Source organism: Zea mays, chromosome 5 (genome assembly GCF_902167145.1).
Source record: "Zea mays cultivar B73 chromosome 5, Zm-B73-REFERENCE-NAM-5.0, whole genome shotgun sequence".
Classification (NCBI taxonomy): Eukaryota; Viridiplantae; Streptophyta; class Magnoliopsida; order Poales; family Poaceae; genus Zea; species Zea mays.
This window is the reverse complement of record NC_050100.1, coordinates 1638948-1663977: the sequence shown is the minus strand read 5'-3', so window position 1 is coordinate 1663977 and position 25030 is coordinate 1638948. Positions and strand designations below refer to the sequence as shown.

At 44.6% G+C, this 25030-nt stretch overlaps 2 protein-coding genes and 1 pseudogene across 9 annotated transcripts; 1 reads left to right on the top strand and 2 right to left on the bottom strand.

Annotated features, from left to right (window-relative positions):
• Window positions 1-704: 704 nt before the first annotated feature.
• LOC100383485 (pentatricopeptide (PPR) repeat-containing protein pseudogene) lies at window positions 705-15520 on the bottom strand (annotated as a pseudogene). The gene is made up of 5 exons (NR_163168.1): window positions 15267-15520; window positions 14610-15037; window positions 2880-3169; window positions 2663-2752; window positions 705-2214 (listed from the first exon to the last, which is right to left on the bottom strand). The product of NR_163168.1 is annotated as a pentatricopeptide (PPR) repeat-containing protein pseudogene (transcript).
• A 316-nt stretch (window positions 15521-15836) lies between these two features.
• Window positions 15837-21825, bottom strand: LOC100281491 (carotenoid isomerase 1). Of its 4 annotated transcripts, none has more exons than XM_035968000.1 (10): window positions 21430-21825; window positions 21113-21355; window positions 20875-20985; window positions 19984-20037; window positions 19482-19769; window positions 18425-18616; window positions 17643-17801; window positions 17300-17536; window positions 16737-17076; window positions 15837-16319 (listed from the first exon to the last, which is right to left on the bottom strand). In XM_035968000.1, exons 1-9 carry the CDS (start codon window positions 21808-21810, stop codon window positions 16762-16764), a joined length of 1980 nt encoding a protein of 659 aa, XP_035823893.1. In that variant the 5' UTR covers window positions 21811-21825; the 3' UTR covers window positions 15837-16319; window positions 16737-16761. The 4 variants fall into 4 exon arrangements, with proteins under 4 accessions (XP_035823893.1, XP_035823892.1, XP_035823894.1 ...); XM_035967999.1 differs by having other exon boundaries at window positions 15837-16289; XM_035968001.1 differs by having other exon boundaries at window positions 21113-21344; window positions 21430-21819.
• On the top strand, window positions 21789-24694 carry LOC100273411 (uncharacterized). Of its 4 annotated transcripts, none has more exons than XR_004858139.1 (8): window positions 21789-22256; window positions 22695-22800; window positions 22895-22962; window positions 23111-23251; window positions 23562-23603; window positions 23947-24086; window positions 24179-24314; window positions 24388-24694. XR_004858139.1 is itself a non-coding variant. In NM_001147848.1 (8 exons), the coding sequence occupies exons 2-8, from the start codon at window positions 22715-22717 to the stop codon at window positions 24514-24516; spliced, it is 705 nt and encodes a 234-aa protein (NP_001141320.1). In that variant the 5' UTR covers window positions 22038-22314; window positions 22695-22714; the 3' UTR covers window positions 24517-24648. The 4 variants fall into 4 exon arrangements, 3 of the variants coding, with proteins under 3 accessions (NP_001141320.1, NP_001388375.1, NP_001388374.1); NM_001147848.1 differs by having other exon boundaries at window positions 22038-22314; window positions 24216-24314; window positions 24388-24648; NM_001401446.1 differs by having other exon boundaries at window positions 22166-22256; window positions 24216-24314; window positions 24388-24687.
• The last annotated feature ends 336 nt before the right edge of the window (window positions 24695-25030 follow it).

The following is a 25030-nucleotide window of genomic DNA, read 5'->3' as shown; positions in this document are numbered from 1 at the left end:
TCGGCTGTGCGCGAATTTGCAGGCACCGTGACTGTCTGTTGGCTGATCTGTTCGCACAGTTTATAGATACAAAATAATATAGAAAAAGCAGAAGTTAGTGGATTAAAACTGTAACGAACGTTGATGTATATATAAATACTAGTACTGTGCCCGTGCGTTGCGACGGCACACGAATTATTTGATAAAATGCTAGTGCACAACGATTACCCGATTACATGAAAACAAACCACCCAAATATTATAATTGATCACCAATTATTCTTAAGTCATTCGAAAATGTCAGAACTTGAGTACTTGCTAGTTTCATCCATCTAAAGGACATAAGAAACATTTGTCGAGTGCAACAAAAAACCTTTTATGAAACCGAGTTAGGTGAACATTAATCTAACTGGGTTCACAATCTGAATTCAATATAATGATTTTACTGACAGTCAAGTGACAAGTATAACTACAAGGCTGATAATCTACAACATCACTTCATACGGTACAAATGTTTTAAGTCTTTATATTCAACTTAAAGTTGCAAAAAAGGAAATAAAAAATGCTAATCGCATACGTATACATGCATCCTGTGTAGGAAAAGAGAAGAATGCCAATATGGCCTACACTCTGTAGGATATAAAATTTAGCGCACATAGTGACTCAGCAACTTCTGCAAAAATAGTGAACCTTATTTTTAATTACATGGATATGTAGCTTGTAGCTAGAAAAATGATAACTATTAACTAATACTTAAAACATTAAGAATGTTGTGACATTTAATGTTTGAAAATTTCTAAATATACATATATTTCCTAAGTGTGAACTAAAAATTATATGCAGCTACCCGTGACCCCTACTATTATAGTAGTGAAGAAAAGCAACCTGGACATCAAAACATTATGCCAAAATAATTTATATCCAATATATTTTGTAACCAACTTTTTGTCGAGTTTAACATCTGAAGCCCCAATCATGTAAATGTACCGGCTTGAACAATGTCTATAGGCATGAGCATCAAGTTAACATATTTGTCTCAAAATAATTGGACGAAAGTGGAAAGATGACAAGTCCTCCATATGAGAGCGTTAGGTTCAATTGGCATTCTTTGAATGTACTCCTTTATCTTGTCAATCTTACAAGCTCGACCGAGAAGGTCTATGACACAAGAATAATGTTCAATCTGTGGTAGTATACCATGATCCGGCATCATTTCGAAGTATTCTAAACCTCTTTCCACCAATCCAGCATGAATGCAGGCAGATAGGACAATGACAAAAGTGACATGGTCTGGACTCTCTCTGCTGCGCAGCATTTCCTCAAATATCTCAATGGCTTTCCTTCCAAGACCATGTCTTGCATAACCATAAATCATAGAATTCCATGAAAATTCATTTCTCTGAGTCATAGAATTGAAAAGCTTAGAGGCATAATCCACCCTACCACACTTGGAGTACATATCAACAAGAGCACTCTCAACCACGACATCTGATTCCAAGTGTGACCTAATACCAAAAGCGTGCAACTCCATTCCACGCTCCAATGCTGCCACAGAAGCACATGCATTGAGTATAATGGAGAAAGTGCAACAATCCATGATTTGGCCACTGTGTATCATAAGCCATACACAATCCATAGCCTCCTGTAGATTGCCATTGTAGATGTAACCTGAAATCATAGAATTCCACGAGATGGCATCCCTTCTGTCAGACATGTTAGTAAACAGATGCTCACAGGAATCCATATCTCCTGATTTTGCATAGCATGATATGAGTGCATTATCTACCACATTGTCTTCAAGAACGGACAGTGGAGACAAAGCAGCAAGTAAGTTTATAAATGTTACTTTATTTGGTATCAAACCACCCCTCATCATATTGTTGAAAACTTTGACAATTTCAGAAATAGGTGTTTGTGAACTGGCCATGACACCCATCATAGTGTTCCAAGAAACTTCATCGTGTTCAGCCATTGAGTTGAAAACCTTCCAGTAATCTGACATAGCTCCACATTCCCCATACATTTTAACCAGTACATTTGAAACAGAAGTATCTAAATCTAGACCCCACTTAACAGCATCACAATGCACTTGCTGACCAGCAGTTAAAAGTTTCAAACCTGCACATGAACTCAAGGAACTGATTACTGCAAAATTTGATGGGCTTATGCAACTTTGTCTCATAAGAGAGTATTCTGTCCAATAAGATTGAGGTCACCTCCAGACTATATTTTTTAGCTGCAAAAATAGCAAACAGTTCAAATTATTTGAGAGCATAATCTTTAATATATTAAACAACTTTTGGAGTGCAGCAATTGGCCAGAATTAGAAAGATAGCACTGATGAGATATAAAAGTCTGCAAGCATAAGAATCGAGGTGTTATGGTAAATTATGAGTTATGACTATGGCATATACAAAGAAGGGAAACTATCAGAATATAAGTATTATGCATAAAAACAAATTGTGAATGGAACCTTCGCCTTTACCATTCCATGAATGTAATCTTGCAAGCATTCCAATTATCACATTCTCAGTTCCTAAGCATTAGCAGTAAGCAATAGAAGGACAGAGGACAACTAACCATTGTACCAGTAGATGTTATTGCAAAAAACATTTCCATCTCACAAAAATATTAAAGGGAAAGTAAACCATCTTAGTGCAGGAAATCTCGGGCAGAGAACATACTATTACTGTGTGTCCCTGGTTCGCCCGGATCAACAGCTCGCCATCTTCCTCCAACAGACTAAACCTCTGCTTGTTATCCCGCCTGACTGCCTGCACGCCAGCCAAAATGATACAATAGAAAACTTGATGGCTTACCTCAGGCGTCAATGGGCAAAGGCCATCTTTTCTTTTCAAGTCTGAGTCAATCACTTTTTCTTTCCACCATGGATAAGCATACCTGAAGCCAAGAGCAGTTCAGAGCATGTCACTTCAACATACCATCCTCGCCGCTCTTCCCATCGGGGTAGAAGTAGATCGCCCAGTCGAATCCCCCCACGTTGAAGGGCTCGGAGGCGATGAACTTCCCCAGCCAGGGAGCGGTGTGCGAGACCGGCGCCGAGGCGGACGCCGCCACGGACGCGTGCGGTGTGGCGGTGCTACGGGAGGACAGTCGAAGCCTAAGCTCCTCATCATTGCTTGGGATCCACTTTAGTAGTGTGTCTATCAAGTCTGATGGAAGTTCATTTCCTACAAATTAGCAAGGGCAGTGGATGAAATAAAATACAGAGATGGGGAACAGTATACCTCTGAGAAACTAAAATGCTTGCATACTAAAAGATAGATGTTCGATATTTGGAAATGTGTTAACACCTTAGTTCAGAAAAAAACAGATTAGTCTCTAATCTTTATATGTAGGTTATGATGTCAAAATAATAGTCATGTAGCAGCGTCATTATATCCAATGTTACAAGAGAAGCTGTAAACAGTGAATGTAACAAATTAGATACAAATAAGGTAAGAATCGTGCTTCATCAAATCAGCAAATGATATGTTTTGAGAATTTGATCAATTCATACTTGCCAGTGGCCATAAGCAATCTTTTTCAGTGTTAAAGTTGCTATTGCAAGATAGGCGAAAAATCAAGTAACAAAAATACTACATGAAAATTAAGGAGCTCAAAAGTTCTAGCACAGTTTATACTTTACCAAAACTCTTTGAATGAAGCTGAATACCAGTTCAGTACAAGAAGAGACCGTGTACAGTGAGTTCTCTGCTTGTTCTGTAACTAATAAATTGATTGATTTTTATCAGAATCAAATTGGTAGGTACGACCATTAAGAGATATGGATATCTGACAGCATATAGAGAACATATGTGTAACTAACAATTGCGACAGCAACGGTGCAACACTACATTTCAAAAGTGCATCTTCTGCCTAGCGTTGCTAAGTGCTATCTGAAAGGGAAATGTGCCCTTGGGCCATTTCTATGTATTTTGGTGATTGAGTGCCAACACATGTGCTTAATTGGGAATTTATGTACATGGATGAACAAGGTGAAAATCATGAAGTAAAGGTATGTTTCTAAGCCTTAGTACATTGGTTTTAAGTACTAATATATCTGTCTAAGTGTTAGAAACAGAAAGAAGAAGAATAGAGAAAAGGAGAAGGGACTTGGCTGTGTGCTGCCAAGACCCAGCTCGGTCTGGAGCACCGGACTGTCCGGTGTGCACCGGACAGTGTCCGGTGCGCCAGGCTGGCGCGACTCGAACTGGCCGCTCTCGGGAAATTGGCCGGCGGCGTACGGCTAAAATTCACCGGACTGTCCGGTGTGCACCGGACTGTCCGGTGAGCCAACGGTCGGCCAGGGCCAACGGTCGGCCGCGCAATCCGCGCGGGACACGTGGCCGAGCCAACGGTCGGAAGACGGCACCGGACTGTCCGGTGTGCACCGGACATGTCCGGTGCGCCAACAGAGCCAGATCTGCCAACAGTCTGCAACGGTCGTCTTCGCCGTTTAAGGAAACAAATCGGGCACCGGACAGTGTCCGGTGTGCACCGGACTGTCCGGTGCCCCCGACGACAGAAGGCAAGGATGGCCTTCCGGATTTGCTCTCAACGGCTCCTAGCTGCCTTGGGGCTATAAAAGGAGCCCCTAGGCGCATGGAGGAGATATACAAGCAACCTTTGAGCATTCTTGATCATCCACACTAAGTCTCTGCGCATTCGTTTGTGTTTCTAAGTGATTCGAGCTCTGTTCTAAGTGAGAACTCTGAGATAGTCTTGTGAGCTCGATTCTTGGCCGTGTGTGTGCGCTTTTGCTGTGGATTTGTGTGTGTTGCTTCCCTCCCTTACTCTGTGTTTCATTTGTGATCATATACTTGTAAGGGCAAGAGACTCCAATTTGTGGAGATTCCTTGCAAACGGGATAGTGAAAGGAAAACAAAACACCGTGGTATTCAAGTGGGTCTTTGGACCGCTTGAGAGGGGTTGATTGCAACCCTCGTCCGTTGGGACGCCACAACGTGGAGTAGGCAAGCGTTGGTCTTGGCCGAACCACGGGATAAATCCACTGTGTCACTCTGTGCTTGATTCTCTTGTGGTACTGTGTTTTGTTGAGATTGTTGAGACTTCACCTTAACCACTTGGCAATAATCGTGCTAACACTTAACAAGTTTTTGTGGCTTAAGTTTGAAGTTTTTACAGGATCACCTATTCACCCCCCCCCCCTCTAGGTGCTCTCAATTGGTATCAGAGCCGTTCTCTTCACAAAGGGACTAACCGCCCGAAGAGATGGATCCTAAGGGGAAGGGTATAGTGATCAACGACAAAGAGAAGGAATCCTTCGTCAACGAGCCGAAGGACGATAAGCCTACCGACTCCGGCTCGGGCCAAAGACGGAAGGAAGGGAAGAAGAAGAAAACCAGGCGCATCAAGGAGATCGTCTACTACGACAGCGACGAGTCTACTTCTTCCCAAAAGGACGAAGACCACAACGACTACGAGAGAAGAAAACCGGTTAATTCGAACTTCTCTTTTGATTACTCTCGTATTCCGCAAAGTTCACATTCTCATTTGCTCTCCATTCCACTCGGCAAGCCCCCACACTTTGATGGAGAGGACTACGGATTTTGGAGCCACAAAATGCGTAGTCACCTATTCTCTCTCCATCCTAGTATATGGGAGATTGTAGAGAGTGGAATGCATTTTGATAGTTCGGATAGTCCCATGTTCATTAATGAACAAATTCATAAGAATGCACAAGCTACTACTGTTCTTCTAGCTTCCTTGTGCAGGAATGAATACCATAAGGTGAGCGGCTTGGATAACGCCAAGCAAATCTGGGACACCCTCAAAATTTCTCATGAGGGGAACGACGTCACCTTACTCACCAAGATGGAGTTGGTGGAGGGCGAGCTTGGACGGTTCGCAATGATAAGGGGCGAGGAGCCAACGCAAACATACAATCGGCTCAAGACCCTTATCAACAAGATAAGAAGCTACGGGAGCACGCGATGGACGGACCACGACGTCGTCCGCCTAATGCTAAGGTCATTTACCGTTCTTGATCCTCACTTGGTGAACAATATACGTGAAAATCCCAGGTACACCAAGATGTCGCCCGAAGAAGTTCTTGGGAAATTTGTTAGCGGGCGAATGATGATCAAGGAGGCGAGATATGTGGACGACGCCTTGAATGGTCCGATCAACGAGCCGCAACCTCTCGCTCTCAAGGCAACACGAAGCAAGGAGGCGCTACCTAGCAAGGTGGCACAAATTGAGGCGGCCGGACTCAACGATGAAGAGATGGCTCTCATCATCAAGAGATTCAAGACGGCGCTAAATGATCGCAAGGGGCAGCCAAGCAAGACCAAGACCAAGGGGAAGCGCTCATGCTTCAAATGCGGTAAGCTTGGTCATTTTATCGCTAACTGTCCCGATAATGAAAGTGACCAGGAAAAGGGGAACAAAAGAGAAAAGAAGAAGCAATACAAGAAGGCAAAGGGCGAGGCGCATCTAGGAAAGGAGTGGGACTCGGATTGCTCCTCCTCCGACTCCGGCAACGAAGGACTCGCCGCCACTGCCTTCAACAAATCGGCTCTCTTCCCCAACGAGCGTCTCACATGTCTTATGGCAAGGGAGAAGAAGGTGAGTACTCAAGACTCCACTTATGCTTCTTCTAGTGATAGTGAGTCTAGTGATGATGACATAGATTATTCATGCTTGTTTAAGGGCTTAGATAGATCTAAGATAGATAAAATCAATGAATTGATTGATGCATTGAATGAAAAGGATAGGCTTTTAGAAAAGCAGGAGGATTTATTGTATGATGAACATGATAAATTTGTAGAGGCACAAAAATCATATGCTTTAGAAGTAAAAAGAAATGAAATGCTTTCTTATGAACTATCTACTTGTCATGAAACCATTTCTACTTTACAAGGTGTTAACAATGATTTAAATGCTAAGTTAGAAGTAGCAAATAAATCTAATTCTTGTGTAGAACATGTTAAGATTTGCACTAGGTGTAAGGATTTCGATGTTGATGCCTGTAGTGAACATCTAGTTCTAATTTCCAAATTAAATAAGGAAGTGGCTAGTCTTAATGCCCAACTTAAGACTAGCAAGAATGAAGTTGATAAAATAAAATTTGCAAGGGATGCCTATACGGTTGGTAGACACCCCTCAATTAAGGATGGTCTTGGCTTCAAGAGAGAGGCCAAGAACTTAACAAGCCATAAGGCTCCCATCTTCGTCAAGGAGAAAGGGAAGGCCCCTATAGCTAGTAATGCTAAAAAGAACCATGCTTTTATGTATTATGATAGGAGAAATGCTAGAAATGCTTATAGTGATTTTGATTCACATGTTTATGATTCTCATGCCATGTTTGCCTCTAGTTCTTCTTATAAGCATGATAGGGATATGCCTAGGAGGAATATTGCTCATGTGCCTAGAAAGAATGTTATTCATGCTCCTAGGAAAGTAGTGAATGAACCTTCTATAATTTATTGTGCTTTAAACACTTCCTTTGCTATTTGTAGAAAGGATAGGAAAATAGTTGCTAGGAAGTTAGGGGCAAAATGCAAGGGAGACAGGACTTGCATTTGGGTCCCTAAGGACATTTGTGCTAACCTTGCAGGACCCAACATGAGTTGGGTACCTAAGACCCAAGCCTAAATTTGCCTTGCAGGTTTATGCATCCGGGGGTTCAAGCTGGATTATTGACAGCGGATGCACAAACCATATGACGGGGGAGAAGAAGATATTCACCTCCTACGTCAAAAATAAGGATTCCCAAGATTCAATTATATTCGGTGATGGGAATCAAGGCAAGGTAAAAGGGCTAGGTAAAATTGCAATTTCTAATGAGCATTCTATATCAAATGTATTCTTAGTGGAGAGTCTTGGATATAATTTGCTATCTGTCAGTCAATTATGTCAAATGGGATATAATTGTTTATTTACAAATGAAGATGTGTCTGTCTTTAGAAGATGTGATGGTTCACTAGCTTTTAAGGGTGTACTAGACGGCAAACTTTATTTAGTAGATTTTGCAAAAGAAGAGGCCGGTCTAGATGCATGCTTAATAGCTAAGACTAGCATGGGCTGGCTGTGGCATCGCCGCTTAGCACATGTGGGGATGAAGAACCTTCACAAGCTTCTAAAGGGAGAACATGTGATAGGTCTAACAAATGTTCATTTCGAAAAAGATAGACCTTGTGCAGCTTGTCAGGCAGGTAAACAGGTGGGAGGAGCGCATCACAGCAAGAATGTGATGACCACGTCAAGACCCCTGGAGCTACTGCATATGGACCTCTTCGGACCCGTCGCCTATCTGAGCATAGGAGGGAGTAAGTATGGTTTAGTTATTGTTGATGACTTTTCCCGCTTCACTTGGGTGTTCTTTTTGCAGGATAAGTCTGAAACCCAAGGGACCCTCAAGCGCTTTCTCAGGAGAGCTCAAAATGAGTTTGAGCTCAAGGTGAAGAAGATAAGGAGCGACAACGGGTCCGAGTTCAAGAACCTTCAAGTGGAGGAGTTCCTTGAAGATGAAGGAATCAAGCACGAGTTCTCCGCTCCCTACACACCACAGCAAAATGGTGTGGTAGAGAGGAAGAACAGGACGCTCATCGACATGGCGAGGACGATGCTAGGAGAGTTCAAGACCCCCGAGTGCTTTTGGACGGAAGCCGTGAACACGGCTTGCCACGCCATCAACAGGGTCTACCTTCATCGCCTCCTCAAGAAGACGTCATATGAGCTACTAACCGGTAACAAACCCAATGTATCGTACTTTCGTGTATTTGGGAGTAAATGCTACATTCTAGTAAAGAAGGGTAGAAATTCTAAGTTTGCTCCCAAAGCTGTAGAAGGGTTTTTGTTAGGTTATGACTCAAATACAAAGGCGTATAGAGTCTTCAACAAATCATCGGGTTTGGTTGAAGTCTCTAGCGACGTTGTATTTGATGAGACTAATGGCTCTCCAAGAGAGCAAGTTGTTGATTGTGATGATGTAGATGAAGAAGATGTTCCGACGGCCGCTATACGGACCATGGCGATTGGAGAAGTACGGCCACAGGAACAAGATGAACGAAATCAACCTTCTTCCTCAACTATGGTGCATCCCCCAACCGAAGATGACGAACAGGTACCTCAAGTGGAGGCGCTTGATCAAGGGGGAGCACAAGATGATCAAGTGATAGAGGAAGAAGCGCAACCGGCACCTCCAACTCAAGTTCGAGCGATGATTCAAAGGGATCATCCCGTCGACCAAATTCTGGGTGACATTAGCAAGGGAGTAACTACTCGATCTCGATTAGTTAATTTTTGTGAGCATTACTCCTTTGTCTCTTCTATTGAGCCTTTCAGGGTAGAAGAGGCCTTGCTAGATCCGGACTGGGTGTTGGCCATGCAAGAGGAGTTAAACAACTTCAAGCGCAATGAAGTTTGGACACTGGTGCCTCGTCCGAAGCAAAATGTTGTGGGAACCAAGTGGGTGTTCCGCAACAAACAGGACGAGCACGGGGTGGTGACGAGGAACAAGGCTCGACTTGTGGCAAAAGGTTATGCCCAAGTCGCAGGTTTGGATTTCGAGGAGACCTTTGCTCCTGTGGCTAGGCTAGAGTCAATTCGAATCTTGCTAGCATATGCCGCTCACCATTCTTTCAGGTTGTACCAAATGGATGTGAAGAGCGCTTTCCTCAACGGGCCAATTAAGGAGGAGGTGTACGTGGAACAACCCCCTGGCTTCGAGGATGAACGGTACCCCGACCATGTGTGTAAGCTCTCTAAGGCGCTCTATGGACTTAAGCAAGCCCCAAGAGCATGGTATGAATGCCTTAGAGACTTTTTAATTGCTAATGCTTTCAAGGTTGGGAAAGCCGATCCAACTCTTTTTACAAAGACATGTGATGGTGATTTGTTTGTGTGCCAAATTTATGTCGATGACATAATATTTGGTTCTACTAACCAAAAGTCTTGTGAAGAGTTTAGCAGGGTGATGACGCAGAAATTCGAGATGTCGATGATGGGCGAGTTGAACTACTTCCTTGGGTTCCAAGTGAAGCAACTCAAGGACGGCACCTTCATCTCCCAAACGAAGTACACGCAAGATCTGCTAAAGCGGTTTGGGATGAAGGACGCCAAGCCCGCAAAGACGCCAATGGGAACCGACGGACACACCGACCTCAACAAAGGAGGTAAGTCCGTTGATCAAAAAGCATACCGGTCAATGATAGGGTCTTTACTTTATTTATGTGCTAGTAGACCGGACATTATGCTTAGCGTATGCATGTGTGCTAGATTTCAATCCAATCCTAAGGAATGTCACTTAGTGGCGGTGAAGCGAATTCTTAGATATTTGGTTGCTACGCCTTGCTTCGGGCTCTGGTATCCAAAGGGGTCTACCTTTGACTTAGTTGGATACTCAGATTCCGACTATGCTGGATGTAAGGTCGATAGGAAGAGTACATCGGGGACGTGCCAATTCTTAGGAAGGTCCCTGGTGTCGTGGAACTCTAAGAAACAAACTTCCGTTGCCCTATCCACCGCTGAGGCCGAGTATGTTGCCGCAGGACAGTGTTGCGCGCAACTACTTTGGATGAGGCAAACCCTCAGGGACTTTGGCTACAAACTGAGCAAAGTCCCACTCCTATGTGACAATAAGAGTGCTATCCGCATGGCAGAGAATCCTGTTGAGCACAGCCGCACAAAGCACATAGACATCCGGCATCACTTTTTGAGAGACCACCAGCAAAAGGGAGATATCGAAGTGTTTCATGTTAGCACCGAGAACCAGCTAGCCGATATCTTCACTAAGCCTCTAGATGAGAAGACCTTTTGCAGGCTGCGTAATGAGCTAAATGTCTTAGATTCGCGGAACTTGGATTGAATTGTAGCATACATGTGTTTATGCATTTGATCAGGTTCATTCTGCATTTTGTTGCTTATTGTGGTGCTCAAGTTGTACAAACACTCCCTGGACCTCACAAGTCCGTTGCAAAGTAATGCACATGTTTAGGGGGAGATGTGTTACAACTTGACCCTTTGAGACTAACCATGTGCTTGAGTTTGGTAATTTAGTCTCGAAGGAGGATTGAAAGGGAAAAGGTGGACTTGGACCATGAAAGACTTCCACTGCACTCCGATGAGAGGGTAACTAATTCCAAGTTCATCTCATGAAATCTTATTGCCATTTGCTGAAGACTTTGGTGAGGCAATGGGGTTAAAAGGCCAAGATTGATTCCGTTTTGGTGCTTGATGCCAAAGGGGGAGAAAATAAAGGCCAAAGTGATAAATGGATCAGCTACCACTTGAGAGATTTTGAAAATAGTAGAATAGAGTTTTTGTTTTGTCAAAAGCTTTTATTGTCTCTTATTGTCTCTATTGTCAAAAGTTGGCTTCTTGTGGGGAGAAGTGTTGATTATGGGAAATAGGGGGAGTTTTTGAAATCTTTGATCAATCTCTTTTGGAATGATTCTCTTTATGCTTCAACATGTGTGTTTAACTTAGAGATTTGAGTTTGATTTGCAAAAACAAACCAAGTGGTGGCAAAGGATGATCCATATATGCCAAAATTGAATAAAACTTAAATTTATTTTATTTGAAGTGAGTTTGCACTTGTTCTAGTTGCTTTATGTTGTGTTGGCATAAATCACCAAAAAGGGGGAGATTGAAAGGGAAATGTGCCCTTGGGCCATTTCTATGTATTTTGGTGATTGAGTGCCAACACATGTGCTTAATTGGGAATTTATGTACATGGATGAACAAGGTGAAAATCATGAAGTAAAGGTATGTTTCTAAGCCTTAGTACATTGGTTTTAAGTACTAATATATCTGTCTAAGTGTTAGAAACAGAAAGAAGAAGAATAGAGAAAAGGAGAAGGGACTTGGCTGTGTGCTGCCAAGACCCAGCTCGGTCTGGAGCACCGGACTGTCCGGTGTGCACCGGACAGTGTCCGGTGCGCCAGGCTGGCGCGACTCGAACTGGCCGCTCTCGGGAAATTGGCCGGCGGCGTACGGCTAAAATTCACCGGACTGTCCGGTGTGCACCGGACTGTCCGGTGAGCCAACGGTCGGCCAGGGCCAACGGTCGGCCGCGCAATCCGCGCGGGACACGTGGCCGAGCCAACGGTCGGAAGACGGCACCGGACTGTCCGGTGTGCACCGGACATGTCCGGTGCGCCAACAGAGCCAGATCTGCCAACGGTCTGCAACGGTCGTCTTCGCCGTTTAAGGAAACAAATCGGGCACCGGACAGTGTCCGGTGTGCACCGGACTGTCCGGTGCCCCCGACGACAGAAGGCAAGGATGGCCTTCCGGATTTGCTCTCAACGGCTCCTAGCTGCCTTGGGGCTATAAAAGGAGCCCCTAGGCGCATGGAGGAGATATACAAGCAACCTTTGAGCATTCTTGATCATCCACACTAAGTCTCTGCGCATTCGTTTGTGTTTCTAAGTGATTCGAGCTCTGTTCTAAGTGAGAACTCTGAGATAGTCTTGTGAGCTCGATTCTTGGCCGTGTGTGTGCGCTTTTGCTGTGGATTTGTGTGTGTTGCTTCCCTCCCTTACTCTGTGTTTCATTTGTGATCATATACTTGTAAGGGCAAGAGACTCCAATTTGTGGAGATTCCTTGCAAACGGGATAGTGAAAGGAAAACAAAACACCGTGGTATTCAAGTGGGTCTTTGGACCGCTTGAGAGGGGTTGATTGCAACCCTCGTCCGTTGGGACGCCACAACGTGGAGTAGGCAAGCGTTGGTCTTGGCCGAACCACGGGATAAATCCACTGTGTCACTCTGTGCTTGATTCTCTTGTGGTACTGTGTTTTGTTGAGATTGTTGAGACTTCACCTTAACCACTTGGCAATAATCGTGCTAACACTTAACAAGTTTTTGTGGCTTAAGTTTGAAGTTTTTACAGGATCACCTATTCACCCCCCCATCTAGGTGCTCTCACTATCATGTTTCACAAAAGATCCAGATGTAATATCAGTTGGACCTCTCCCATGGTAGCAAAACATACTTTATGCTTTCAAACATCAGAGCAAAGTTGTGCGATAGCAGGACTAACTGTACTTCAGTAAAACACAATATGTTGCTTCCTGGCAGATTACTCATTTTCCAATTACGTCAGTGCAATAATCTAAGACACAAGCACTGAGCAGAAGCAAATAGTAGTTGTCAAAAATTGAGCTGGGAGGTTACGTCAAATTAAGTTACCAAGAACACAAATGTCGGTTTGAGAAGCTTCCATGATTGAATTAATCATCACACCATGCTCGCCAATAAGGCTTGTTGCCTGCTCACTTGGTGCAAGAATCTGCCTCACAATCACATTATCGGGTCCCACATCTAAAGAGTCATTGTTAATTGTTTGCTGATATACTCTTAGTAGGGCATCCATGGCTGGAGGTAATGGCTCATCAAGCTGCTCCCTTCCAAAAATGATTACCTTTCCAAAAATTAAAGCAAATTTTAGGATTTCTTTCTTTTCAGTTGAGCCAAAACATAAATCATGTTTTTTCTTCTCATGAGCCACCAAGACATATTTAAAAGAATTTTTAACTGTAGAGGATCATTTGATGGCTATCTTACAGCTTGCTCTGCCGCACAAAGATGACCGCCAATAATACGAACACAGGCTCTTGTTTCCTCACACAGTCTTCTGACCCTCTCACCTTTGTGGCCGATTATTGCACCGACCTTCTGTGCAGGAATCAACATCCTGAACACAGTAGTTCCAGGCCAACCAGGATACTTGCTTTCACCAGCAGAGGAGGTATTTAGTTCCAGTCTTCAGTTTATATTGATCGATGCAAGCTACTTACTTAGCAAGAGATATTAATCGAATGCAACTATTGCTAGTTACAATCCACACAAGGTTCTTTGATCAAATATAAACAAAGGTCTTCTTCTTAATTTGAATGACACTTATAACTCTACCACCAATAGATATTTCAACATTCAATAATTTGAATCAGAATATTCTCAAAACAATACTCTAACAAAGGTAGAACATATTTTTTATAACACGTAGCAGAATATATTATTACCTTTCTCTGAATAAATGTTGTGCAAGCAGAACCATCAGATATGTCAAGGTTTACATCAAGGTGCAAGAAGATTAGCTCAAAGAGAATATAGGATGAAGGGTTCACTGGATCAACAATACTATCATGCTTTAATTTACTTACTGAACTGCAGTCAATACTCAATGCTACATTTTAGCGAGAACTCATGCTCGCCTATCAGGTGATCACTCAGAGCTCAAAAATTAGGCTACAGATTGCAGCTGCGTTATGTGGTTGATGCATAAGGAGTTACCAATAGTCTTTACAAGAGCAGAATCCATGTCTAAAATGATGGAAGCGTGTTCTGTCCCTCACAACAACCTCCCTTCCATACAACCTTGAAATCAATTTGATTGTGTTATGGCAGTCTAAACACATCCTCAAGTTTTTCACAATTCTTATCACAGTATTAGGTTCTGAACTAAGTAATGCAAAAGCAACTGTCAGCTTCTCGTTGTGCCAGTAAAGAACTTTCTGCTTTTCTTCTTCTGCGACTTCAATAAAGACCTCAGTTACGTCAGGAAAATACCCAACAATTTGTTTCTCTAATGTTTCTGATGGATGAATATATAGTAGTCAGAGAAGAGAGAACTCAGTGGTGAAGAAGAGGGAAATCACCATGCTGGACCATCTCGTCGGGCTGCTGAAGCTGCGCGTGGTGAGGGGGGTGAACCTCGCCGTCCGCGACCTCCGATCCAGCGATCCCTACGTCGTCATTCGCATCGGCAAACAGGTCCTGCTCCTCCTCGCACTCCGCGGCTTCGGCCATCTCCACCAGCGCGACGAGATCTGCTTGGATGAATATATAGTAGTCAGAGAAGAGAGAACTCAGTGGTGAAGAAGAGGGAAATCACCATGCTGGACCATCTCGTTGGGCTGCTGAAGCTGCACGTGGTGAGGGGGGTGAACCTCGTCGTCCGCGACCTCTGATCCAGCTATCCCTACGTCGTCGTTCGCATAGGCAAACAGGTACCGCTCCTCCTGTGAATGTCGTCGTTCGATGGAAGCGCAACGAGATCTGCTAACCTCCGTCCTCTTCTCCTACACTGGCAGGTGGGGATGAGAAGGAGAGGGGCGAGTTTGTTGGCGACCCAGGCATGGTGAGCCGCTGCGTGCTTATCCGCCGGCGGGACGCTGCGTTCACGAGATGCGTGGAGCTGTGCGCGGTGGGGGAGGGGAATCCATCTGTGGGCGGTGGTTAGGGACGAGCAGGACGGCGGATGACGACGCCGTTTTGCGGGGGCAGTGGTTTGCGACGGTGGAAATGATCATTACCTGGCCCCAGCAATGGGGAGGAGTGAGCGTCGCGGGCAGGTGAGGGCGAGCGGTACGCCTTCCATCGAAGTCAGCGAGAGGCGAAGATTGCGGTGGCGGGGCGGGGTTGGTGAGAATCGAGATGCGGCGTGCCTTCTATCATGCGTGGGCGAGCATCACGGCGAAGGGGCCGCACGGGGATGGTGCATGGGATGCGGGCGCGGATTGCGGCGGCGGGTGCGCGGTGGGGCAGAGCTGCGGGGGAGCGGGACGCGACTGGGGGAGGGGAGCGGGCCACGCGGGGCACACGGGAGCGCGATTTGTGGGCTCGATCTCCTTCGCGCAAGGAAAGGGAGCCGATCTCGCGTCGGGCAGCCATGGGAGCAGGCGCTGCGGGGGAGTGAGACGCGGCTGGGGGAGCGAGGCAGAACAAAAAAAAATGTGGACGCCTACACTGCTGGCTTAAGTAGTAGTAGAGATAATCTAGGCACATAAAATGAGAAAAGGACTTTTATGGGGGTATACGAAAGACGATGGTGGTTTGGCCTTATTATCTCTTTTAAATAATAATAATAATAATAATAATAATAATAATAATAATAATAATAATAATAATAATAATAATAATAATAATAATAATAAACAACAACCAGGCCAGTGCTGCCCTCCAATGAAAAGACAGCGCAGCTGGCATTTGTTGCCGTCGTTCAAGGACTTCAGCAAACTGCGACTAGAGTTGTACAAACAAGCACATGGTCCTTCCTCCGTATACCAGAAAAAAAAAATGTCCGACAAAAGGCCTGCATGCGCCACAGAGCTTTCGGTAGAACAATACAAGGAGCATGCAGGCGAACGAGGCGACCAATTTGTCAGAAGCAGCACAAGCTTCATGCAGTCGTAGTAAATAATATACTGTACAACATATTTTCCCAGTCTCCGTTCTGACTAGAAAACTCTACTGTATCGGTCGTCGTCGTCGTCTTCTTCTCCATTCAGCCATACGATCTTTTTCCAACAGCAGTGGGAAAATCTTTGATTATCGTTCTGTGTATGCAGGGGTATCAGCTAATCAGCCTGCAATTCCAATAAAAAAAACAAAAAAAGGGCTCTAAAAAAAGGGCGGGGCGGCACTCAAAAGGGGATGGATATATGTGTGCTGTTCATCCTCATCATGCTACTGTCATTCGTTGACCAGAGTCAAATGGGCCTCACACCAACAATTCAGCTCGCATATGCTACTGTAAAGCGCTCAAGTGAGCTGTGCCGTGAGAGGTGTAGAAACATCATATTATATTATTCCATCCAAGGGGGGGCACAGCTGGACTCAGCATGTGGAGAGCGATAAAAAAAAATTAACCTTGATGGTCGGTCGATGCGTTTTTTGTCGTTGAAATGCTCTAACATAAAAAGTACTCGATGCAGTTTCAGCGGCCATTAGCCAAGTTTAGAATATAAAATAATGCAGTGGCATCAGTGGAGACCCCAACTTACCAGGACCGACGGACGTATCTGCCACTCAGATTCCAACAGCGTCAAGGAGCTCTGAATGCTGCGACACCGGAACCAGCGTGTTCGCCACAATCGCGCCGCTGGCCGCAACTGCCGGCACTCCGATCCCTGGAAAGGTCGAGTCACCGCAGCAAAAGAGCTGGGGGATCGGTGTTGCTTGCCCAGGGAAAGTGGCTTCTCCGGCTTTTATGGCTGGACCATAGGTTCCCCTGTTCCTTCGGAGAAATCTCCTGTGCGTTAGCGGTGTCCCGACCAATTTCACGTCGCATTTTTCGCGGCTAAATTTTGGGCCGAGAGCAAGCTCCACAGCTTTCCACATCACCTGAAAAGTTTGTCTCACAGTCAGGACAACAAAATTATTACGGACACTCTATAGTGGTCTTCTTTCTGTGCCAACTTTGGGGCATTTATGCGAATAATAGAAATGGATCCTGGTCCGATCGGGAAGAAAAAAAATCTCTTTTGATATCAGGGCTTGATTAGACAATGCAAAATGTTGCTATTAGGTAATTAGTGGCAAAGAATCAACACTGCATCCCATGTACCTCAGAACGTTCTTCCTTCAGTCTTCGATATTCTGCACTTTTCCTGTCCAGTCCCTCCCACAAACTGAAAGGTTCTGTCCCTGGAGTATATGCATGAAGAATGTGCTTTCCGGGCGGTGCCAGGTCCTTGCTAAGAACACTGGGAACGGATATCAAAACAACATTTTGTTCACCATCAACTCCTTTGTTCCAATCATCAACCACAATGTGATGGATCCCAAGGTCCTCTCTAGCATTCTGATTCAGTAATGTCAAAGGGTTATGGTAAGAGATGGATAACCTATGAGGAAACACACATCTTTGTTAAAACGATTTGCTACATTTCACTTCGGACCAAGCATACCTCTGCATCAAAACCAAGGTGGAGATGCATAAACGATTCACATTGTGGAGTTGCTTTCACTCTATCTTCATATGATTTTGGGACAGCATCGGGTGGTAACAGATCCAAAGTGTCCCACATAGATGCATTGCTAACAACCGCTTTCTTTGCACGGATAACCTGCAAAAGGACATGATTCCCAACAAGATTTCAACAGCTACATATTTCTTCAAACCATAGATTGGATGATAGCAGCCATTGTAATGAAAAGTTTGTCTAGTGGCTTAGACTGACATGTGATAAGAGTGTGGTGGTGAGAGTTGTCTCACCGAGTCACCAAGTCGTGGGTTCTGACATTGTTATCCTAATCTAAATCCTGATGCTCTGCACTTATAGACTGACCTCCCTATAGCTAAATCCTGGCTCCACCCTCGATTGTTTGCCACTAGTTTGAAGGCATGGAGAAAGGCCTAAACTAAAAAAGATATGTGGTCCTAGGGATAACACTTAATTTGCTTTTCACAGACACAGGCTATTGATATTGTTCATAGTGCATCCTCATCGAAGGCCTTTTATCATCTAAAAAAGGGCAGACGGTCCCAGTGTCGGACTCTCAAAAAAATATTGTGAAATTAAACACCAAACAAAATCATTGTCTATGATAAGCATATGACACCTAAATCAAAGCCATGCTAGTTCTGGCTGTTATTGGCTGTGTCTGTGACATCTCCCTCTCTCTCTTTTTTATTCTGAAGGGGCAATATTTAAGTTTGCTTGCCAATAAAATATCTTCTAGAGCTTACTTGTCCACTTTGTAGCTTGACACCAACTGCTCGACCATTCTCTATTAAGATCTTTTCAACATGAGAACGAAGAGCAAGTCTGCCACCAAATTTTTCAATACCGCTCACAAGGGCATCTATTATTGCTCCAGTTCCACCCAGAGGGTACTCAAGCAAGCATCCTGGTTTGTACCATTCTGCAAACATATAAACCTGAGGGTGTAGTTAGAACAACTAATCAAAAGAACACCTCAAACCTCATATTTGCACATTTTAAATTATCCAAACAATTTTGAATGTTTGCGACTGGAAGATCACAAGAACATATGAAGATGTAAAGATGGAGCGTTATGGAACAGATAGACAACAATATCATCTGGTGATTCTTGTAGCAGTCATTGCTATTCACCGCTAGAAAAGCATGCTGGCACCGTATACATAGTTCAGTATCAGTACAAATACAATCACTACTGTGGCCATTGCATTTGTTTGGCTTAGAAGTAGATAGCAGTGACTTGCCATACATCCTGATATACAGCACCTGGTACATAAATCCTAGGTACGAATATGTTACGGTAAAATTGTCACAAGTTAGATTAATAAGGTGACATAAAAGGCCAACAAGAATACATTCTTCTCAATACCAGCATATCTATCAAATAAAATGAAGGAGCAATGTTACAATAATTGTTCCATGTTCCCTATCTCCTTTGGCTCTCGACACCAAAATCTATCACTGACAGTAGCCACGCAGATTCGGATAGATTATTACATCTGACCGATAGATAGGACACAAACTTGTTTAAAAGAAACACATAATGCAAGTTTTCATTAAGGCAGTTCATGCTTGTGCATATGGTCTGTTAGTTCTGGATTACTGTCAAATCAGGAAAATCCAGAATTCCATATGCATCGCATTCATTTTATGTAGTAATTAGGATGCCTGAACCTTAGATTCCCAGATACAGCCAAGGCAACAAATCCTGGATTTGCTCAAATTCTACAATGCAGTGTTCATCATGTGCTAAAGTTTGGGAAAGCACTGAGGATGAAGTTTTTATGTTGGAACTTAGATTACCATTTCTGCAGAAAGAGCACCATCAGATTTAACTCCAGCAAGTAGAAAGCACAGAAGATCGATCCAGTTACGAACAAATGGATTTTTCAGCTCCAGCGAATCAACAATTTCTTTGAATGGACGTAGAAGTTTCGTAGCGCCCAGAGCTCCTTGCGGTCCCATTTGTATGAATGATTTCAACAACGAAGGAGTGTATCTACCAACAGCTGTAGATATAATGCCCAGATCACCTCGAATGGAAAGCGGAGGCAAAGCCATTGCAGCTGCAGACATAGGAATAACTGCATCCTGAGATTGTTTTCAGTATGGTATCAGCACACTTTTGAAGGCAATATAGCATCCTAAGTTATGAACTTTGTGTGGTATAGTGTATGTGAGTGCTAACACACAAGGAGGATAATACCTAGTGCATACCCATGCATTGTTCAGTACTTCAAAGTGTTCATCTACATCTAGCAAAGCCTTTACTAAACAGCTAAACCCAAATATGAAGCAAACTCACAAGAAGTTTTTTCCACTCCTGGACAGCGTCAACACCAACAAACATCTCAAGGTCCTGCAGGGATTACAAGTCAGGTCTCAGGATCCAATCAAGAGCGGGAGCATCCCAACATAAAGAAAATGCTAACAACAGATATTGTTAAATGTGGAAGAACAATGCTACTTTTAATAATTTATGCTGGATATCCCAGAAAATCTTAGCCAACGACTGCAACAGAAATCCCCATTTGGTCTTTCAATCACAACAACTAAGTGTGCACTGTGGACCATACATTCATACAACATAGCAAGGTAATCGGGTAATATCCAAGGATTCCTTTCTCGAGTATTGAAATGGTCCAAAATTGAGCCATGTCTATTTATCAACTGTAAACAACTCTTCTTTGGTTCCTTCACTGTTGTTATAATAAGCACACAAAAAATCGATTACAAGAGTCAAGGATTGTGATATTCTGGCCCCGGTGGATGGTGATATGATGGCCCAATGCTTAATAGAATTAATAAAGTACTCATACTAATAAGATGCATCTTCTTTTTTGGAAGTCTGTCTCGAAATAACCTCTGGGTTAAGTGTGCTTGGTCCGGAGCAATCTTGGAATAGGTGACCGATCGGGAAGTTTTCTCGGGTGCGTATGAATGAGGACAAAGTGCACACAAAAGACTTGTATTGGTCTGTGGGAATGATCTATGATCCTAAAAGGCTGTCAGGAGTAAGTACCGTGAGTCCGGGAATGGACGGGGTGTTACAAGGATTCCCAGGTTACTAACTAGACACTAATCGAATCGATTACAAGGATACCCAATAATTACCCATTAGATAATAATCAAACATGCCAATGGGTACTGAACCAACTTGCTGAAAATCAAGAAAATGCACAAGATGAAATATTACCTTGAGGAATTCAGTTGGTCCTATCCGTGAGAGGAATTGTCCTTCAGGTACATAAACCATCCAAGAGTCATAAGACGCACAAGGGACTGATTCGCCTAATGCATCAAGGACCTGAGGCAGGCAAACAAATCAGAACAATTTGAAGCTGTCGCCATGATCAATAACAATGTCCGTCTGCGTGAATCCAACTAAAAAATGACAAAAGGAGTACGCGTAATGAGGTGTCACTTGAGATCACCTGAGCAAGTGGATTTGCCTGGGGGCCTCTGGACTGGAATCCGGAGAACAAGGATGGCCCTGAATCGAAGTTGAATCCCTTGATATCGAACGAGTGCGCGGCGCCTCCCGGGCGGTCATGGCTCTCGAGCACCAGCACGTCCTGGCCGTACCTCGCCAGGAGGCCGGCGCAGCACAGCCCGCCGAGCCCGCTGCCTATCACAACCACGTCCGCCTCCGGCCTCTCCACCGCCCTGGTCGACAACTGCGACGCGATGAGGAGGCGAAGCCTGAAATCCGAATGGTCAGTTTGGTTTGTTGGTGCGTTGCCGTCCGTACCCGGAAATCCCGCGGTTCTGGCGCTCGGGGAACGCGGGGTCGGCGGGGCGCTCGTCCGCAGCCACCGCGCGGCAGCGCGTCCTTGGAGCGGCGGCGGTTGCCGAGCGCGGACGCGGACGCGGCGAAGGGGCGGGAGGGTGGCGGCCGTGCGGAGGCCGCAGCGCGCGGGAGGCCAATGCCGAGGCGGCCATCTCGGACGTAGTCGCAGAAGCGGAGGGCGAGCGGCGTCCGGCGATGCGAAGGCAACTGGTGGGGACTGGGGAGACGACGAGCAGGGCGAGTAGTGCGAGTGAGGCCACGGCTGTGGACACGTGGCCTCTCGACGGCCGTTCTCCGTTCGCGGCGGCCGTTGCCTCGTCCAGGACGGACCCGAGATAACATGGGCTGTAGTAACGAGACCACAAATACAAGAGATCTCCTCATCCAGAACTCAAGGCCACAAAGTCGACAGGGCCTGACCTCCGAACCGACTACCGAGTGCTGTGCTGACCATCGCCGCCCGAAGCACGGACGAGTTCCATCCGAGCCCTCGTCGAAGCGTCGATGCAAACTTGAGTTATTGGTCTGGACCGGATTGAGCCAAGGCCATTGCCTCAATCGGCCCATCACGCGGCCTTTCAGGCACTCCCTGGCGGCGGCCCCTAGCCAGCCTCTCGCGCGTGCGCAGCCGGCACCCTGTGGCTCACTCAGCAGCTGCGCGCGGCAGGCCAGCAGTGGTAGTGGACAGCGGCAGCGGCTGTGCTCGGCGGCCCCTGTGTTGATGTGCGCTGCTCAGCTGCTGTGCCCAGCGGCCGACACCTCTGCGGCTCTCCTTTGCTCGACGTCGAGTTCGTCCCTGATCTGGCTCAACGATTTACTGGTTTTTTTGCCGATGCTTCATAGTTGGTGCGGAGATGAGTTCTTTTATGATTACTAATGCCATTTCTTATTGATTTGTCCTTTAAATTGACAGATTTTTGTACTTTGTACTATCAATATCAAATTGAAACATGTTGTGGATTCCAATTTTAATTGTACATCTTGTTTTTTGTTTGTTGTTTTACATACTCAATCCTACTGATTAAATTAGGCATCAAGATCGTATCAATGACATTGATTAGAATTGTTACTCCAAACCACCAGTTTCACTATCCGTGCTCACAGTTGAATCTGCTATATATTATACAATTATAACAATGCAAAATACTCTTTAGGTTGTTTTTTTTAAACCCCTTCAGATGTTTTTAATACCCAATCTTAAAATACTGGACCCGGCACTGTTGCAGGCGAGGGAGAAATTCCAGCAATGCTTGTCGTGCAACTGCCGCCACCTGAGGTAGCGGGTGAGGATGAGAGCAATAGCCGTGGTGTCTTCGTGGAGTTCATGACCAAGTAATTCATCCTTGCTTATGTGAACGGTATCCATCTCCTTTTTCGACTGAAATTTGCATTAACTGAGCTGATTCTTACATCTGCCGCGTCACAGGGTCGCTCAGTTCAATGAGCTTGTTGAATCTGGGGAGCGATTGCTTGGGAGATTTCGTGAGGAGCTTGGTTAGTTTTTGTTGACACGTCTGATTTGCCATGGAGGTTCAGTTTATATTATCCACTGGGAAGCCATTTTGTGATGGTATTATGTACTTGTCCACCGGTCAATTTTCTGTAATTGTGATGACTGAGGCACATAACAATCTTATTGCAGAGTATTTTCGTAGGCCGCAGATTTCTAAGGAAGCAGATGTAATGAATCAGATACTTAAATCAAACTGCACTGTCAGAATGAGGTCCTATATTGAAACTGGCTGCAGGGTCCACTGCCAAAACATCTCAAACATTAATCAGCGTGAGTTATATAGCTTTGTTAGTGAACAGCCTTTTTTATTCTTACATGCTAACGGTTGATATGACTCGCTCATCTGAATTCGTTCTGTACATCTTTTTTTTCCTGAACTGAAGTAGAAAAGACTATGGAAGGTCCTGACTGTAGAGTTTTCTCTCATATTGTGATTTTTGGGCTAATTCTATGTATTCTGCTGTTATTCTTGGATTTCTTATTGAAGTATGAGCTCTAGAGAACATAACTGTTCAATTTTAATGATAATTTCATACTCTTTAATTAGTTTGGTATTGATTTTTTCTTTTCCTTGTGCCAGTGAGCTCATGCGAAAATGGACTTAAAGATCATATAAAGAAAGGTACTTGATCTTTGTATCTTACATGAGTTTGTTTGTCTTTATCCTGTTCAATATTCACAAGCACTTTTTTAGTGTTAAGACCATGCTGCACTTGTGCAAACTCTATAGACTGCTTGAGTGGCCAGATACGGTCAGATTGGCGCGGCAAACGTTTGCTTGTGGACTGTGGTCCAAAGGGATTTATTCTTATGTTGGACATAGAAGCGTTAACCAATGCAATTTTTGTCCTTGGTTCATATTTTTAAACTTGGAGCTATGGGTTTATAATATCACCTTTTTTTACATGTTTGTGAAAATATTCGGCTCTAATTGACCTTGTGTTCTTTTTTTATTGTTCTCCTAGTTAAGACCTTGCTTGAAGAGCTTGAATGTCTGGTTGAGAATGTCTATGGCATCACACTAACAGCCAGTTTAAGTGCTCTGGAAGTTTCAGACAGTCAGTGCCTTGACAGCATGCTAAGTACCGATCGCTGCTCCGTGGAGGTAGGGTATGCTGTTTGCACATTCTTTTCTTCTTCTTTCACTGTTCTTTCTACTCATCGGAGAAAACCTTGGTGTGTCTGGCAACGATGAAGTGAAATGGAAAATGGGTGACAGGGTGTTTGTACACAGCAGGAGGACAGAAGTGCAGATCGGTTGGACAGGGATGTGTCGTTTGCTACAGTAATGGTCATGGTTCGCAACGCGCTGAAGGCTGACTACACGATGCAGGTAAATTGAAGTGCCAGGATGTGCATTTGCTTTTTGCGCTTTACATTTTGCCTTTCTCTTATCTTGCCTACAGGAAAAGATTGTCTGTGCATTGTCCTTGAAAACACCATCATCAGAGCTCGAGGGATACTGCCTCATGTGGAATTTACGCCCGTACATCGATGACGATGTGATGCGTCTTGCGTGGAAAATGTGTCCTTAGTAGGCGCAAGGTTCGTCATTCTAGCAACAAGTACCAGAAGCCGGTACGGATTAAAGCCAAGCTTGTTTAAGCTGTTTGTCTTCAAAAACTCACAGCAGTTCACGATTACCCAAAACATTGTTTGTATTGTACATTTCACTGTTTGCATATGTATACACTATATTAAAGCCCCCTCAAATTTTCTTAGATCAAACCACCGTCCTCTCTTCCCTCGTACCCATGTGTCAGGGATCAAAAGAGATAATGGAGCCAGTCAGCGGCATGCGGTGTGTGTCAGAGGGACGAAGATGTCGTTGCCGGCTTGCCGCTGAAGCCTGGGCACGACATCTTCGTCCATCTGACACCCATGTCAGGGATCACAAGAGATAATGGAGTCAGTCAGCGGCATGCGGTGTCAGAGGGACGAAGATGTCGTGCCTAGGCTTCAGCGGCAAGCCGGCAACGACGTAAGAATGTGCTAAATGGGCTTAGATGGGCTATGTAATACATTACCTGGGTTCGGCCTGTATAGAAC

What these genes read in the sequence shown, in the direction of transcription:
- LOC100281491 (XM_035968000.1), bottom strand. Translation starts at nt 21,810, where the DNA reads ATGTTATCTCGGGTCCGTCCTGGACGAGGCAACGGCCGCCGCGAACGG. An exon ending in AGGAGTGGAAAAAACTTCTT is followed by an intron (nt 19,770 to 19,983) that starts GTGAGTTTGCTT and finishes AAACAATCTCAG; the next exon opens with GATGCAGTTATTCCTATGTC. An exon ending in TGAAGGAAGAACGTTCTGAG is followed by an intron (nt 17,077 to 17,299) that starts GTACATGGGATG and finishes CAAACTTTTCAG; the next exon opens with GTGATGTGGAAAGCTGTGGA.
- LOC100273411 (NM_001401445.1), top strand. Translation starts at nt 22,190, where the DNA reads ATGTGCGCTGCTCAGCTGCTGTGCCCAGCGGCCGACACCTCTGCGGCT. An exon ending in TCTCCTTTGCTCGACGTCGA is followed by an intron (nt 22,257 to 22,694) that starts GTTCGTCCCTGA and finishes GCACTGTTGCAG; the next exon opens with GCGAGGGAGAAATTCCAGCA. An exon ending in CCGATCGCTGCTCCGTGGAG is followed by an intron (nt 24,087 to 24,200) that starts GTAGGGTATGCT and finishes AATGGGTGACAG; the next exon opens with GGTGTTTGTACACAGCAGGA.